Here is a 17,577-nt window from a genome sequence, read left to right as displayed (position 1 = left end):
TCTTTGCAATGACTCATGGAGAAAAACAGTCAGGCAAGTTCCCAGAGAAGATTCATAGTGATCCACTAAAGCAAACATGTAATAATTCATGTTTGGAAGTATGCAGCTTACAATGCAGTAAAAATCATTAAGAAATCGTCCATTGTATTTTCTCTGACCTTTTTCTAAACTCGCCTTTGAAACAAAAACTGAATAGATGGGTTTCTTGGACCAACATGTAGACACTGAAAAATTATCTGGTGTCTACTTTTTACATTTTTAGGGAATTTAAAAATAGAAATAAATATGAAAAGTAAACAGATAAGTCAACTTGTGATTATCAAACCAGCTCTATCCAGTAGACATATGTGACCACAAAATGCAGCATACTTAAAAAGTAGAAAGAAATAGGTGACATTAATTTGAGTATGTTTTAACTGAATAAACCTATATTATTTTAATATTTAGACAGGTGATCAATATTTTCTAAATTATTGATGAAATCATTCTTTTTATTTGTGCTAAGTCCTTGAAATCAAGTATGATTTCTATTACTGGGCACATCTAAATTTCAGTAGTCATACTTCAAATACTCAATAGTCATATGTGGTTAGTAGCTACTATAGTGGCCAGCGCATAGTGGCCACTGAAGACCAGAACAAGAGTGGTTAATATTAAATTACCGGCTCCTCTCTGGAAGCAATTTTATATAACTCTGAAATATTATAATAATATTTTGCTTAGATTTACTGCAGTAATTATGTTACACTCCATTGTGCTGGTTTTTTTTTACTGGATGGCCAGAATAACTGCTTAATGATATCAGTTTTCAATTTATTATTTAGTTAATATTTATAAGCAATAAAAGGCAATATAATAAAATAGCTATAATCCTTAGAAACAAAGTACCTAGTTCTTTGCATATGATTATGGATACTCCCAAAACTCAACAGAGTCAAGTGAAAAATAATCAGAAATAAAAAAACCCAGGAACAGAGCCAGATTTTAAAGATGCTTAGGGAAAAAAAAAGCTTTCGTATATATATACCCATATACACACTCGTTTAAAAGTGTTAAGCAAAGAAACCAATTAGAAGAGTAACAAAAATACTAAAAACCTAAGGAGATACTTAAGAAATAAAGATTTACTTGAAGAAAACTACAAAAATTTACTAAGGGACCTAAAATGAAATTTAAAAAATAATGGGCAAAGATATCCATTATTTCTAAAGTAATTAGTTTATGCACAAGTATAGAATTTGAGAGTTGCCAAAACAATTTAAAAGAAAAAGAGAGGGAGCAATAAAGGAGAAAAGACACAGTCTTAGATTAATAATTTGAAGAATTTGTAAAGCTACAAGGTTCAAAACAATATGGTACTAAGCCAAAACCAAATAGAACAGTGGAACAGAACTGAAATCTCAGATACTGACCCGACTATAAGTAATGCTATGGTGGTGGTGGTGGTTTAGTCACTAAGTTGTGTAAGTTGTGTCCGACTCCTGCGACCCCATGGACTGTAGCCAGCCAGGCTTCTCTGTCCGTGGGATTTTCCAAGCAAAAATACTGGAGTGGATTGCCATTTCCTTCTCCAGGGGATCTGCCCGACCCAGGAGTTGAACCCGAGTCTCCCGCACTGCAGGCAGATTCCTTCACCAACTGAGCTATGAGGGAAGTCCAAGTAATGCTATAGTGAATGATAATAATGGAGGTATTTTTAAATCAGCAGTGAAAAAAGGGCTATTAATAAATGGTACTGGAATAATTAGTTAACAATTTGGAAAAATCAGGAGTTCTCTACATCAACCATATACACTAGTAAGTTTCAAATGGATTAGAGTTAATATAAATAAAACTGAAGAATTAATATGCTAAAACCATATTTGATCATTTCTGACCTATAAAAAAGGCAATTTCACACACAGAGGAATGTTTTTTAGTGTTTGAAAATCCACTGTATTTTAAATCCACTGTATTATGACTGACTTCAAATTTTCTTGTGAGAAAAAATCAACTGCTAGGGAATAGACTGTAGCCCTAGGGAAAAGATTTCATTCCTAGGAACAGATTCACTTCTAAGGAAGTGAGAAGGGAGTGTGAAAGGAAACTGCATGAAAAGTTCTGAACGACTAACATAAGAACATAACTTTTTGATTAACTACACTATTTCACACCCTAACCTGCTAGATAAAATTTGCTTTTTCGGAGCTTCTTTTTTTTAAAAAATTAGAGTATAACTGCTTTATAATGTTGAATTGTAGACGAAATTTTTCTGCACTGTATTTTTAGTGACTATGAAGGAGAGAAAGCAAGTATGTAAGAGATTCAGGACAGCTTTGAAAACAGCGACTCCCTTAGGGAGAAGACAATTCATTAAATGATGAATAATAACAGAAGGGTGGTTTCACTTTGGGTTTATATAGAACCTTCTGAGAGAGAAGGGGCAAAATTAGGCTGGGTCAATTTTGGAACTTACCAGTCTGTTTTACAGTTTTTAAAATAACTCATAAATTTTTAGAGAATAAATGTAAATTTTCCCACCCATTTAAAAAGCTAGTAAAATTCAAATAAGATATGTGCCTGGATGGGAGGAGGGTTTGGGGGAGAATGGATACATGTATATGTACGGGTGAGTCCCTCTGCTGTTCACCTGAAATGATCACAACATTGTTAATCAGTTATATCCCAATGCCAAACAGAAAGTTCAAAAGAAAAAAATCCACGATACAACTAAAAATAAATAAAATATGTGCTCTGTAAATATTTGTTAATATAAACTATATTGTTAGGGATTTTGCAGGTGGGAACTGTTGGCAGTGCTTTTAAAGGCAAAGTGGGGTATTTTACTGGTTAAAAATAATAACAATTATTATGCTCCTTTGCTATTACTGTTGTGTGTATCCAACATCAAAAACTCTTGGTGAAATCTTACATGCATTTAGGTGTTTTCATTATTATGCATTTGTAATGTTCTTGAGTTTAGGTATATTTTTGTACAGTAGGGGTGCAGAATTGAGAAGGGAAGAGGTCAAGTAATCCTGGATGGCTTAAGAAAACTTTGCACCGAAAAAGCATCCCAAAACTAAACCAAAACCAAAACAGACTATCAAAAGGCAGACTTGGGAATACACGTGTTTTACAGTTTAGGAAATTCTTGCGTCTATAATAGCAGTAAGATGCTAGCATATGGATTCAAAGAATCTCATTACATAAAACTGAACTTTAAAATGTTTGTTTATTCAAATGGAATTTATCCCAACAAAAGAATATTTATTCTAACATACTCTACCCTCCTTTGGGGAGCACATATAACGTTAATCAGACAGCAGTGGCCATGATAGAAATAATAAGAGCTTTTAAAATCAGAGAGGGATTGCAAATACTGCCAAGGCTACTCATCAGGACAGTCAAGTTACGTGACTCTCTTGAGTCTGTTTTGTCACTTGTTAAATGTAGGTTTACCGTTAAGGATTAGCTATCACTTCTGTGTAAGTACCAGGAACACACTGGTGGTTGAGAGCTGAAAAAGCAGTAATTTGCTTTAAAATTTCCTTTTAAAGCTGAAAACTTAAAAGCTCGGGTCAGATGTTCCAGGTCAAGGTTTGAAACTTCAGTGCTATTGACATTTTGGGCTGGATAATGCTCCGCTGTGAGGGGCTGTCCTGTGCACTGTGGAATATTCAGCATCTAGTAAGTTTACAACCTTGTGGATTTCTACCCATTAGATGACAGTCGCAACCACTAAGTAAACAACCAAAAAGGCCTCTAGATTTTCCCAAGTGTCCTCTGGGAGGCAAAAAAGAGCCCCTGGCTGAGAACAGCTGTTTTAGATGGTGATTTGAAAACAATGGCTTGTAATGAAGAGAACAGTACCATAAAGTGTATTATTGGTTATCTTAGGGCCAGAGAAAAGGTAAACAGAACCAGTGACTTGCCTCAAGACATTAATCAATAACAGAACTGAGTCTAAAAGCTAGACTCTCAATGTATGACAATACCCACTGAAATGTTGTGAAGTAATTAGCCTCCAACTAATAAAAAATAAATAAATAAAATAAAATAAAATGGAAAAAAAAAAAAAAAGATAAAAGCTAGACTCTGTGATTCCTGGTCTCCAGTCACTTATTAGTGCAATGCTCATATAGTGAAAAACTGGCAACAGCTTACTAAATATATACAGGCAGGAGGATGGGTAAGTTACTGTATATTCATATATTAGATTATTATACAGCAGTCTAAAATTAATGAAGCAGATACACATATTAATGTTGATAAATTTTAATGTTGCATGAAAAAGGTATATGTCCAAGTATGCCTGTGGTACAATTCTACTTATTTAAAAACCTGCAAAACAACATACTATGTATTATTTACAAATACAGAAACATGTAGGAAAAACATAAAAACACACATGGTAATGATAAATACTAAACTCATTACAGTGGTTAATTCTCAGGAAGGAGCTAAGAGAAATGGGTTGAGGAGAGGACAGTGGCCTAACCTATCTCTATACCTTTTTATTTAAAAAAAAAAATCTAAAGCAAATGTGGCAAAAGACTAATATCTGGTAAAGCTGGTTGTGTTGTGTGTGCGTACCCAGTCGTTGGTGGGTACAAAACAGTATATCCTCAAATATTTAGTTGTATATTTGAAATATTTAATAATTTATTTTAGATAAAATTCTCAGGAATGTCAGCTAAGGTGTCAAGTGAGGTCCAGGACTTACAGGTACTCCCTGTATGAGAGACCCTGTCCTGTATCGTGATGCACTGGATCAGACAGGTAGCTCAGGTCCATCTTACAAACGAGGAAACTCAGGCTCGGGGGTTAGGCAAATTCTGTCCATCCAAGGTCACTCAGCTACTAAGTGGGAGAGCTTAGTAGCTAGGATTTGAACCTAGGTCTTTCTGAACCCCAAAATCTTTTCAGGCATTGCTCCTGAAGATGAGAAGGCTCTTTACCCAGATCTTCCCATAGTCTGCTTTCTAACCTCACTCAGGTTTCTGTTCAAAAGTTACCCTTTTAGCGAAGTCTTCTTTATTTGCCCAAACTGAAGTATCCCTTCCAACTCTGGGTCATTCTCCATCTTCTTACCTGGCTCCATTGTTCTCTGGAGCACTTGCACTACCTAAAATTATTTTATAACTGAACTTGTCAGCCTGTTTATTGTATGTCTCCTCATCAAGAATGTAAGGTTTATAAGAGTTGGAACTTGACAATATTTACTGCTATATTCTTAGTGCCAGGCATGCAGCAATACAAATATTTATTGGAATTACTATTGCTGACACCTTCGTTCTCATCTGCTCTGTTATACTGCCATTCGATATAAAAAGACTAAGGGAGATACTAAAGAACATCACATTATTAGTTTTTTTAAAAAATAAAAGTCAAAGTATCTATACAGTAATAAAATTTCTAAACTTACCTCTACAGGAGGATAATAGTTATAATTCCAGTACCAAAAGGTTCTTGGCAGATAACCCTTGATTAAGTGGTGTTCTGGTACAAAAGGATGAAAAGTTTCTTTTCCAGTGGTATCTCTGGAATCTCCTGCTTCTACATTTATAATTTCCATGCATCTCCCCAGTGCTAAATCTTCGATGGAGGAACTGTGCGTACATTTGTCTGTTTTAAACGCCTCAACAAATCTCTTCAAAGCTTCTTTGCTCAGTACATATCCTGCTCCTCCACTCATGTAGCCCTGCTTTACATAGGGCTTAAATCTTCTCCCAAAGTAAATGGGTTCTTCAGGGTTGTATTTTGAGAGAAGCCATCTCAAGTTATCCAGTATAACGTAAGTATCATCATCTGCTTTCATAAACCAATCAGCATCGTCTAAATAATGATCATGAACATACTGAAAGGCTTTAATCGTTTTCCAGTACAGTTGGTCTCTGCCTTCTCTGGTTTTTAATCCCACAGCAGGGAAGTCCTTGTTTTCTTCTGAACTCATAAACAACACTTTATTGCAACGCTGGGCCCATGTAGCTTTGACATGTTTAGCCTTTTTCTCTAGATTTTGAGGCCCTGTCATTACCCAGCAAAGAATTTTAACCTTCTGATAGAGCTTTTCAGCGATGTCAGTGTTCTCATCTATTAAACAAAAATTGCTTAAAGTTAATTTACATAGTTGTAAATTCAAAATAAATTATACCAAAGAAGACACTTTCTTGAACAATTTCAAAAGACTCCCGTCCCCCTTCTATATACCTCTCTACTGTTAATGATTCAGCTGAAAGAAACACAACATTGACAGGAATTTTTCACTGCTATGAACAAGCTTCTGAAGGGCAGGAAACACAGACTAATGAAGCAGCAGTTCATCCTGGAGTCCACATCTTGTGTTATGAATTTCAACAAGTACCCTGAGGTAGTTTTAAAAAGATTTTCATGACTACCCCAGTTCGAAAAAGATGAGTTAATGCAAAGCTGATATCATTTCTTATAGTAACATACCTCATTCCAAAGTGCAAATCCACCAGAAACAGAACAGAAGAACAAGCAGAGGTAGTATTTCCAAGATTGTCAAGAGCAGCGTTTTTCATAGTATTGGTTTGCAAAGAAACAGGGCGCTTATGCCAAAATATAAAGCAATGCATTGGGCTTCCCTGGTGGTGCAGAGGACAAGAATCTGCCTGCCAATGCAGGGGACATGGGTTCAATCCGTGCTCCAGGAAGATGCCACATACCTCAGGGCAACTAAGCCCATGCGCCACAACCAGAGAAAGCCCATGCTCAGCAATGAAGACCCAGCACAGCCAAAAATAAAACAAACAGTTAAAAAATAATAATAAAGCAACATCTTACTTCTTTCATCAAGGAAGTCTTGCTACAATCTACCAAAAAGTCCATTTTTCTAAGCAGTAAGATTTACTGAGTTACATTCTGGTGCAAGCTTCTAATTAGGATGCAGACAGGTTAACAAACAATTCACAGGCTGTTGGGCCAGGACAACATTTTGAATAACACTGCTCCAGAGAGAGACTCCAACTATGAGATTCCAGATCAGTGCTTGGTGAACGATCAATTTTTATTTCCAGTAGTTAGAGTTAGTAGTTGACATTTTTGCAACATGCCAAAAGTGAATAATAAAATAAAATTTCAAAAATAAATACAAAACACAAGCCCTAAGTTTTTATGTTTAGATTTACACAAAATTATTGTCCAATTACCATAAAAGTTTCTAACTGTTTAATTCTGATGTCAATACTGTTTTAGTTGTAGACCAGCATGACTCTACAAAATTGCACTTTGTGTAGCAACACTCTAGGTAGCATCCTGAGGAAACATCCTTGAAGTTAAGGTCAATCAGTTACAAAAGCTCAGTCCTGTGAAAAATTAACAGCTAGAGGCATACATTTCTGGTTAACTGACTGAGAGAGAGTAAAGACAAATGCTGGGAAGGGCATGAAAATAGTCTAACTGTCCCTCTGAATATCAAGAATTTGCAATCCAAACCCAGACAAAACTGCCCTCTTTTCAGGCAGAGAGCATTCAAATTTCATACAGTGGAGGGGTTCAATCTCCTAGTTGTACATATATGCCAAATCCTGGGCAGGAAGGACTGTGGTGGGAGCAGAAATCCTTAATATGTTTCATATAGAGCAAGACACCCTTCTCCCTACAGTTGGAATGTGGTAGACAGCCTTTCTCGTTCTTTCAATTACTCATTCATTCATCACTCTGTGATGGGCATGCGCTGGTACAGGAGATAAAAAGATGAATAAAACACATGTTTTGCCACAGAAGAATTCATTCTAGCATGGGAACTTGGCATGCAAACCAATACTTGCTGTATATTAAGAGATGTTGTAACAGAGGTATGTGAAAAGGTTTCAATGAACTGAGGGGTAAAGTAATGGCTGATAAACACTACAGAATAGTGAAATGGGAAGTTGGCTAGAACAGAGAAGAAGGGGATATAAGGCAGTATCGGGAAAAATAAGAGACAATGCAGAAATTAGGTCTTTAAATGAAATTCACCAGAAGAAAGGACAAAAGACACGGTGAAGTTTGGTTGAGTGCAAGTACGTGGATATAACTGAAGGTCTGATTTAGGGGAAGTATGCTACAGACTGAGAGAAGTACCCTAACAGACAGTAAAGAAGCAGACTGTTAACATTTACGAGAAACAGGATTGATTGGGAAGCAGAGGAAAGCACCTACCATGACTTCACAGTTTCTGACTTAGGCAGAAAGTAGTGAGTTACATAAAAATAGGAGGAAGAAAACATTTTAGGATTGGAAAGGAGAGGAAGGAGTATGATTTATATGCTAAGTCTGCCAGAAACAGACCTTCAGCATACTTCTGTAGACGGACAAGTAGGTCCTAATTTATGCGCCTGCAGTGAGGCTGATCTAGAACAGCCTACCAGGAGAGAAGCCTGGCTCCCACTGAACAAGTAAAGCCTAGAGCAACGGTACAGAGCCGGTGCACAGTGGTCAAACTGCCCTATGGTAGGAACACAGCTGCTCAGAGATGAACCGCTGTCCCATGAACACTCACACACATGACACCTTGTCACAGGATGCATGTACTTGCTAGTTCACAAAATAACCAGGATGTGTACCTCACCCTCAATCTCAGATTGAGAGGTAGGAAAGAAGCAATTCACTGCCAAAAAGATAAGAAACACCCCTTAATGTGGGACCTGCTGCATCCCAGAATTCCAACTTTTTTTCCAAGCTGCTGTATTTTCCGTCAAATGAATCACCATTTGCAGAGATCTTTGAATTGTGAATGTCTTCTCATACTGTGTGGAACTAGGTTAAGGTAAAGACAGCAAAGAACAGATGGAAACTAAAATTATGAGGACTGATGACATCACACAGGCAAAGAAAGAGCCAAGGAACAGAAACCGAGAGAAAAGCAGCATTTAAGGGGCACAGAGAGGACACGGTTGAGAACACCTGGTTAGAGGGAGAAGACCAGGAGATGAGGTCACTTCATATGGGTATAACACATTCCTAGTTTTCTACTGCCCTAACAGTTTTATGCCTCTCAAAAGGAGAAAAGATTAGATTAGTTATGTCAGACACTGGTAAAAAATAAACTGAAATTCACATATACCGCTTGAGTTTCTTTAGGAAAACAAGACTAAGCAAAAACTAAGACTAAAACAAGATAACAGCAAAAACCAAAGACATAGATATGAACAATGAAAACAAAATTAAATAAATCTAATCTGAAAGTTTTGCCTTTCTCCAAGTTATGTTTTCTGAACTATTTCTATTAAAAAATAAAATAAAAATTAATATCTTACATCCTAAATAAATCTGGGTTTTAGTAATTTCTTTCTCCTGAGGCAAACCAAGAATTGTCATTTAATATCTGGAATTAAGCTCATTTCCATCAAAAGATACAGTGATATAACAAGATTCATATAAGCAACTTTTTCTAATTCTCTCAACGCTTAAACATATTGAAAAATACAGTTTCTATTTATTCCTTAATACAGTAAACCATACCTTTATGTTGGCTGGCATCTGCATCGAAGTTCATCTGTCCTTGTAGATGATTCTGTTCGCTGTCATCTGAATGCCTAGCGTGAGGATCATTATGAAGAATACTAGGCTGGATGTCCTTCTGTTCTTCCAACAAAATACTAAGTAGCTGAGAGCATAAAACGAATCCGACTGCTGATCCACAAAGGAAGGTTAAAATATTCAGCCAAGATTTAGAGGCCATTTCCCGAAAATGTATTTCTGTAAGAAAAAAATTATTATGGTGTTATAAATTATAAAGTAAAACATACCAAGAGGACTGGTAACTGTTAGCTATGTTACTGATGTTGCTGTTGTTTTAGTTGCTAAGTCAAGTCTAACGCTTTGCAACCCTATGGACTGGGGTGGCGCTGGTGGTAAAGAAGCTGCCTGCCAATGCAGGAGACACAAGAGATGCAGGGTTGGTCCCTGGGTCGGGAAGATCCCCTGGAGAAGGGCATGACAATCCACTTCAGTATTCTTGCCTGGAGAATCCCATGGACAGAGGAGGCTGGCGGGCTACAGTCCATGGGGTTGCAAAGAGTTGGACACGACTGAAGTGACTCAGCAGCAGCAGCAGCAGGACGGTAACCCACCAGGCTCCTCTGTTCATGGCATTTCCCAGGCAAGGATACTACAGTGGGTTGCCACTTCCTTCTCCAGGAAATCTTCCTGATCTTGGAATGATAATTCCTTTCTAAGGAAACATTTCTAAGAGTATTTGGCTTTCATCCCACTATTTGCTGCTGAAACACACATTATGGACAGTTAGATAAAATAAATGAGTAGCAACTAGGAGGATCATTGTTGGGGTGGGACACAGGTAAATATGTCTGTATTTGCACACAGAATTACCTATTCTTCTCACCAAGATCCTCCATGGAGCCAAGCCAGATTGCCACATTCTTTTTCTTTCTTTGCTATCAAAGTACTTATATATACTTTTTCCTCTACGTACTCTAATAAGGGGTCAGCAAATTTTTTCTATAAAGAATTAGAAATAAAATACTTAAGGATTTGTTGACCACAGATGGTCTTTTGTGTATTATCTTTCTTCCTTTTTATTAAACAACCTTTAAAAATGTAAGAAACAGTCTTAGCTTGTGAAGGCTAGAGCCGGCACTGTTTGGGACCTTCGGGCCAAACCTGTCTGCCACCTGGTTTTGTGAATGAAGTCTAACTGGAGCACACCCGGCCTGATCCGGGGAGCGGCTGCTCCTGCTCCCCAACAGCAAAGCTCAGCAGCAGCGGGCGGCGGCAGTACATCCCACAAAGCCTCATCTAACCCTTTCAAGAAAAAGTTTGCCAACCCCTGTGCCCTAATACCCAGAGTCCATTGCAATGTTGGATGCGGCCACCCTCTGCTCACTGCTTTACACTGTCATCCCACTGGACTGCAAGACCCTGAACAGCTTCTACATATCACTAGAATTAAGTACGGTGCCTGGAACAGTGGCTGCTGGATCAATGCCTGCTGAACTGCCTGACAACCAAACAGGTCCATTTTAAGGGTTTGCTAATAATTACTACATGTTCAATTCCTATGAGAATGGTCCTAAATCTATAGTTTCCAACTCCCCGAGAAATTTTTTTAAATGTTTGCTAAGCATCGACTACATTCCAGATGTAGTCCACACTTCATTTCACTTGAAGAAAGTTTTAACTTCACTCTTCATTCTCACTATGAAAATTTGGGACCTCCCTGGTTGTCCAGTGGTTAAGAATCTGCTTGCCAAAGCAGAGGACACAAGTTCCATCCCTGCTCTGGGAAGATTCCACATGCCTCAGGGCAACTAAGCCCATGGGCCACAACTACTGAAGCCCACATGCCACAGCTACTGAGCCTATGTGCTGCAATTACTGAAGCCGCACACCCTAGAGTCTGTGCTCTGCACCAAGAGAAGCCACCACAACAAGAAGTCCGTGCACTGCAACTAGATAGGAGACCCCATTCAACACAACTAGAGAAAGCCCTCACACAGCAACAAAGACCCAGAGCAGCCATAAAGTGAATAAATAACTTTAAAAAAGAAAACAGAAAATTTAAAAACATAACTTGCACAGGCTGACACAATCGATAAAAGCTATGACTTGAACCCAAGTCTGTCTGCTTAAAAAGTCAGTGCTCTTCCCACTGTGTTCCTCAGACTCTTTACCCACTCACCACTAACAACACAGGACAATGGACGTGTGTAGTGAAGGCAGGGGTCTGGGAAATATGACCATCAAAATAAAAATTGTTTTGAAATATTTTGTAAAACAAACAAACCAATGATCACGACTGGAACAACAAACAACTTCATGTGGTTATATTTCCAGAACAGCTAGGTTTTTTAAAACTAAACCCAAGTACAACCAGCAAAAGTGAACAAAATGTAAAAATATATAAGTCTGGTGACAGTGCTAAGATATATCAAGGCTGTGAGAATTGCAGGGTCTGGGGGAGGCAAGATCTGGAAATAGAAAAGAAGCACAGAAAGGAGGGCTGGACATCTAGTATGGCTTCATTCCTCAAGACAACCACTGCCTCTAATAGAGAAAAGAAGAGCTAAGGCAAAGAAGGTAAGAAAAAAACAGAGTCCAACATCTGCCCAAGAGAAGAGGTTCTGGAAAACACCCAAGCTTTTATTTGGACCCTGAAAAGCCACAATCTAGGAACAAGGACGGAGCAGAAATTAGGCCAACCTTCACCAGGACTGAAGCCCAAGTTGGAATCATCTTAACCACTGATGGATTAGGGTGATCTGCCCCTAGCCTAACTGCAAAACATAAAGTCTTTTGGAGAAGTATAAAATTATGGAGAACTTCAAATTACCACTATAATTTTTTATAATGATAATGTCCAACCCAATAAAAAAATCAGATATCAAAATTAAAAGCTTGAATGAAGACAGAAAATAGTAGGAAATAGAAACAGACCCACAGGAGACTTAGGTAAGAGATTTTCCTACTAATGACTTTTAGTTAGTCAATAAGTTAAATGACAAGACATAAGGTGTAAAAAAACACAGATAAAGAAAAAAAAAACTAATAAACCAGAAAGCCAGGTCGAAAGAAATTACACAAACAAGTACAAAAAGAAACAAAGATGGTAAGTAAAGAGCTGAGCAAAAGAAACACAAGAAACAGAGTAAAAAGGTCTCACATATGTGTTAACTGGGATCTTTAAAGGAAAGAAGATAACTGATTGATGAGAAAGCACGTGAGGAACAAATGACTGAACATTTCTCAAAACTGACAAAAGACTACCAACTCTCAGATTCAGGGGGCTCCATAAAACACACACACCCACACCCACAAAGAAAATGATACCAAGATAAACCACAGCAAAACTGCCAAAAATCAAAGACAAAGAAAGCATTCTCTATCTAGCAAAAATAGCCTTCAAAAATAAACCTGGAAAAGATTTTTTAAAAAAAAATCAGCTTTATTCTTAAAAGAAATACTAAAAGGTGTTCTTCAGGCAGAAAGAGAAGAATTTTAGATGAGAATTCAGAACTGTAAGAAGGAAGGCAGAACCGTATAAAGTTGCTGTGTGTACTGATGCGTATGTGACGCTTGGCAATCCTATGTCCTGTAGCCAACTAGGCTCCTCTCTCCATGGGATTCTCCAGGCGAGAATACTGAAGTGGCTTGCCATGCCTTTTTCCAGGGGATCTTCCCAACACAGGGATCGACCTACGTCTCTTACGCATTTCCTGTTTTAGCAGGTAGGTTTTTTTTTTTTACCACTAGGGCCACTTGGGATTCCATATATATACTGAGAAGTAAATCCAAATGAACATTGGCGAGATAAAACATTAAAATGTTCCCACAAGGCATTGTTACTATTATCATTAAAATAAATGACAAAACTGGCACAAAAACTGTGAGGCTACAAAGAGTTTAAGTGTTCTAAAATCATTTTGTTGTGTAAAAATACTAATATCAGACTTTAAAAGACCAGGAGAGTATAACAGAATGACTGCTGTAATCATTAAAAAAAAGTAAAAATATATAAGTAAAACTCAAACAGAAAAAACTAAAATAACACTTAATGATTAATAGTTTAATCAAAGGTATTTTCAAGGCAAGAACAAAGGAAGAAATGGATAAAAATAAATGAGACGAAAGAAAACAAATAGTAATATGACTGACTTAAACACATTTTTCAGCAATGGCATTAACTGTAAAAAGACTAAAATTCAAATTCAAAGATAAAGATTACCTACCAGTCTAGAAGAAAAATAAACCCAAGTATACGCTGCTTACAAGAGACATAGATTAAATATATATAGAAAGTTAAGAGCAAAAGGATGGGAAAAGATGTTATTCAAACACTTATAAAAAGAAAGTATTTTACAATCAGATAAAACAAATAAGTAGTGGCTACATGAGGGTGTCTTCAAGATATTAAATTCTGCATTTATGATTTACATACCTTTCTGTATTATTTATTAGGAAAAGCTTTACATAAAAATACTTTCATACGACCTTTTGTTTTACCCCATTTAATACATATTTACTATATGTATGTTTGATATGGAAATATTTATTCCAATGGGGCTTCTCTGATAGCTCACTTGGTAAAGAATCTGCCTGTAACGCAGGAGACCCCAGTTTGATTCTGGGTCTAAACTATGCTTATTCTGTATCTTGTATCTCAGGCTCTCTCTTGAACAGTAATTCCAATTTGAGAAGAATGACACTAAGGGGAAGTAGAGAACACAGTTGCTCAATATCAGAGATGGAAATTACCAATATGAAACTAGTAGGCACTTGTTTACTTCTGCTTTAACTGTAACTTTAAGTTCAGAAAGGGAGGCCTTCATGGATGATAAAGTATAGATGAGTACAGACGTCCTGCTCAACTCCCCCATTTAATTTCCCAGAGGAAAGCATAAACAAGTTTTTCTCTTAAAGTCAGGAACAAGACAAGGGTGCCCACTCTCACCACTACTATTCAACATAGTTTTGGAAGTGTTGGCCACAGAAATCAGAGCAGAAAAAGAAATAAAAGGAATCCAGATAGGAAAAGAAGAAGTAAAACTCTCACTGCAGACGACATGATCCTCTACATAGAAAACCCTAAAGACTCTACCAGAAAATTACTAGAGCTAATCAATGAACACAGTAATGTTGCAGGATATAAAATTAACACACAGAAATCCTTGCATTCCTATACACTAACAATGAGAAAACAGAAAGAGAAATTAAGGAAACAATACCATTCACCATTGCAACAAAAAGAATAAAATACTTAGGAGTATATCTACCTAAAGAAACGAAAGACCTATGTATAGAAAACTATAAAACATTGATGAAAGAAATCAAAGAGGACACAAACAGATGGAGAAATATACCGTGTTCATGGATTGGAAGAATCAATATTGTGAAAATGACTATACTACCCAAAGCAATCTATAGATTCAATGCAATCCTTATCAAGCTACCAACGGTATTTTTCACAGAACTAGAACAAATAATTTCACAATTTGTATGGAAATACGAAAAACCTCGAATAGCCAAAGCAATCTTGATAAAGAATGGAACTGGAGGAATCAATCTGCCTGACTTCAGGCTCTACTACAAAGCCACAGTCATCAAGACAGTATGGTACTGGCACAAAGACAGAAATATAGATCAATGGAACAGAATTGAAAGCCCAGAGATAAATCCACGAACCTATGGACACCTTATCTTCGACAAAGGAGGCAAGGATATACAATGGAAAAAAGACAACCTCTTTAACAAGTGGTGCTGGGAAAACTGGTCAACCACTTGTAAAAGAATGAAACTAGAACACTTTCTAACACCATATGCAAAAATAAACTCAAAATGGATTAAAGATCTAAACATAAGACCAGAAACTATAAAACTCCTAGAGGAGAAAATAGGCAAAACACTCTCCTACATAAATCACAGCAGGATCCTCTATGACCCACCTCCCAGAATATTGGAAATAAAAGCAAAAATAAACAAATGGGACCTAATGAAACTTAAAAGCTTTTGTACAACAAAGGAAACTATAAGCAAAGTGAAAAGACAGCCCTCAGAATGGGAGAAAATAATAGCAAATGAAGCAACAGACAAAGGATTAATCTCAAAAATATACAAGCAACTCCTGCAGCTCAATTCCAGAAAAATAAATGACCCAATCAAAAAATGGGCCAAAGAACTAAACAGACATTTCTCCAAAGAAGACATACAGATGGCTAACAAATACATGAAAAGATGCTCAACATCACTCATTATCAGAGAAATGCAAATCAAAACCACAATGAGGTACCATTACACGCCAGTCAGGATGGCTGCTATCCAAAAGTCTACAAAGCAATAAATGCTGGAGAGGGTGTGGAGAAAAGGGAACCCTCTTACACTGCTGGTGGGAGTGCAAACTAGTACAGCCACTATGGAGAACAGTGTGGAGATTCCTTAAAAAACTGGAAATAGAACTGCCATATGACCCAGCAATCCCACTCCTGGGCATACACACCTAGGAAACCAGATCTGAAAGAGACACGTGCACCCCAATGTTCATCGCAGCACTGTTTATAATAGCCAGGACATGGAAGCAACCTAGATGCCCATCAGCAGATGAATGGATAAGGAAGCTGTGGTACATATACACCATGGAATATTACTCAGCCATGAAAAAGAATTCACTTGAATCAGTTCTAATGAGATAGATGAAACTGGAGCCCATTATACAGAGTGAAGTAAGCCAGAAAGATAAAGACCAATACAGTATACTAACGCATATATATGGAATTTAGAAAGATGGTAATGATAACCCTATATGCAAAACAGAAAAAGAGACACAGATGTACAGAACAGACTTTTGGACTCTGTGGGAGAAGGCGAGGGTGGGATGTTCTGAGAGAATAGCATTGAAACAAGTATACTATCAAGGGTGAAACAGATCACCAGCCCAGGTTGGATGCATGAGACAAGTGCTCAGGGCTGGTGCACTGGGATGACCCAGGGGGATGGGATGGGGAGGGAGGCGGGAGTGGGGATCGGGATGGGGAACACAGGTAAATCCATGGCTGATTCATGTCAATGTATGGCAAAAACCACTACAATATTGTAAAGTAATTAGCCTCCAACTAATAAAAATAAATGAAAAAAAAAAAGAATTTGTAAAATGGAAAAAAAAAAAGAAAACCAAAAACGAAAAAAAAAAACCAAAAAAAACCCCCAAGTTTATCTAGTCTTCCTGCTGTTTTCCCTGAGGGCCAGGGTCCTCAAATTCTCCCCTGCTGTCCTTATCTCCATTCAGATTTCAAGAGGTGTTACCTATTATTTCAGGAAAAATACCTTTCCTGCTTTAAGGGCTTCTTTTTGAAGCTCTAAAATTCTCTAGATTATTTGAAGCCCTGTTCTTTAGACTTTGCTCTAGCCAGAATCTTGGTCTGAGATTACATTGTAGAACGTCTGTTCAATTCTGTTTGCTATTATGTGGAGTGTGCATTAACACCTGACCTACAATTGAGGTCAGTGATTTGAAAGCACCATGAATTGAAAAGATGAAACCGGAAGAAGTGAGTGAAAGGTATCATAACTCCAAATCTCTTATGGTAAATACAGAAAGACTGGCAGGGTGAGACAGAAGAGGTGAACCAGGAGGAAAGCTACCGAGAAAATGTTAGCAGACACTTAAGAAACCGAAACATCAGCTAGGAGTCACACTGCAAGCAAGTCCCCACGTCTTCTGATTCTCCCACTGACACTCTGTCTTCTAACACAGTACTTTTCACTTTTTCTTCTTTTGTACTGGCTGTGACTTTCCTTATCTTAACACCAAATATAATTACATCACAGTCTCAGAAGGGAACAAATACAATTGACATTTCCACGGCTGCAGAGTCTACCACTCCAGGTACAGGAAAGCAACAGTTATAAAGGTACTCAATAATAGTAACACTCAGAAACCACTGTGACTGAGAAGAGGAAGTAAGACCGCATGGCCAGAGAAAACTCTTATTTCTATCATCACAGTAACTATCTGAAGTGCTGATCGAGCACCAGTAAGCATGAATACTAACCTGTTACCCAGCCATTTCCCAAGATTCTGTGCTTCAAAACAAGCCTACTTTGGCAGCATGGAGGTTTTATTATTTGTAGAAAGCT

At 37.5% G+C, this 17,577-nt stretch overlaps 1 protein-coding gene across 5 annotated transcripts in view; it reads right to left on the bottom strand.

Moving 5' to 3' along the window:
- C1GALT1 (core 1 synthase, glycoprotein-N-acetylgalactosamine 3-beta-galactosyltransferase 1) overlaps nt 1-17,577 on the bottom strand; it is a 64,034-nt gene that overhangs the window by 21,964 nt on the left and 24,493 nt on the right. For all 5 annotated transcript variants that reach the window (XR_006268451.1, XM_043462675.1, XM_043462674.1 and 2 more), the window contains 2 exons: nt 9,451-9,687; nt 5,408-6,075 (listed from right to left, as the gene is read on the bottom strand). Coding sequence is in view for 4 of the 5 variants with exons in the window: in XM_043462675.1 (XP_043318610.1) it covers nt 5,408-6,075; nt 9,451-9,687 (905 nt within the window). In the remaining variant the exon portion in view is untranslated. The remainder of the gene's footprint in view (nt 1-5,407; nt 6,076-9,450; nt 9,688-17,577) is intronic.

The sequence above is a fragment of the Cervus canadensis genome, chromosome 3 (genome assembly GCF_019320065.1).
Source record: "Cervus canadensis isolate Bull #8, Minnesota chromosome 3, ASM1932006v1, whole genome shotgun sequence".
NCBI lineage: Eukaryota > Metazoa > Chordata > Mammalia > Artiodactyla > Cervidae > Cervus > Cervus canadensis.
Note: the sequence above shows the minus strand (reverse complement) of the source record. Positions and strands in the feature narration are given on the sequence as shown.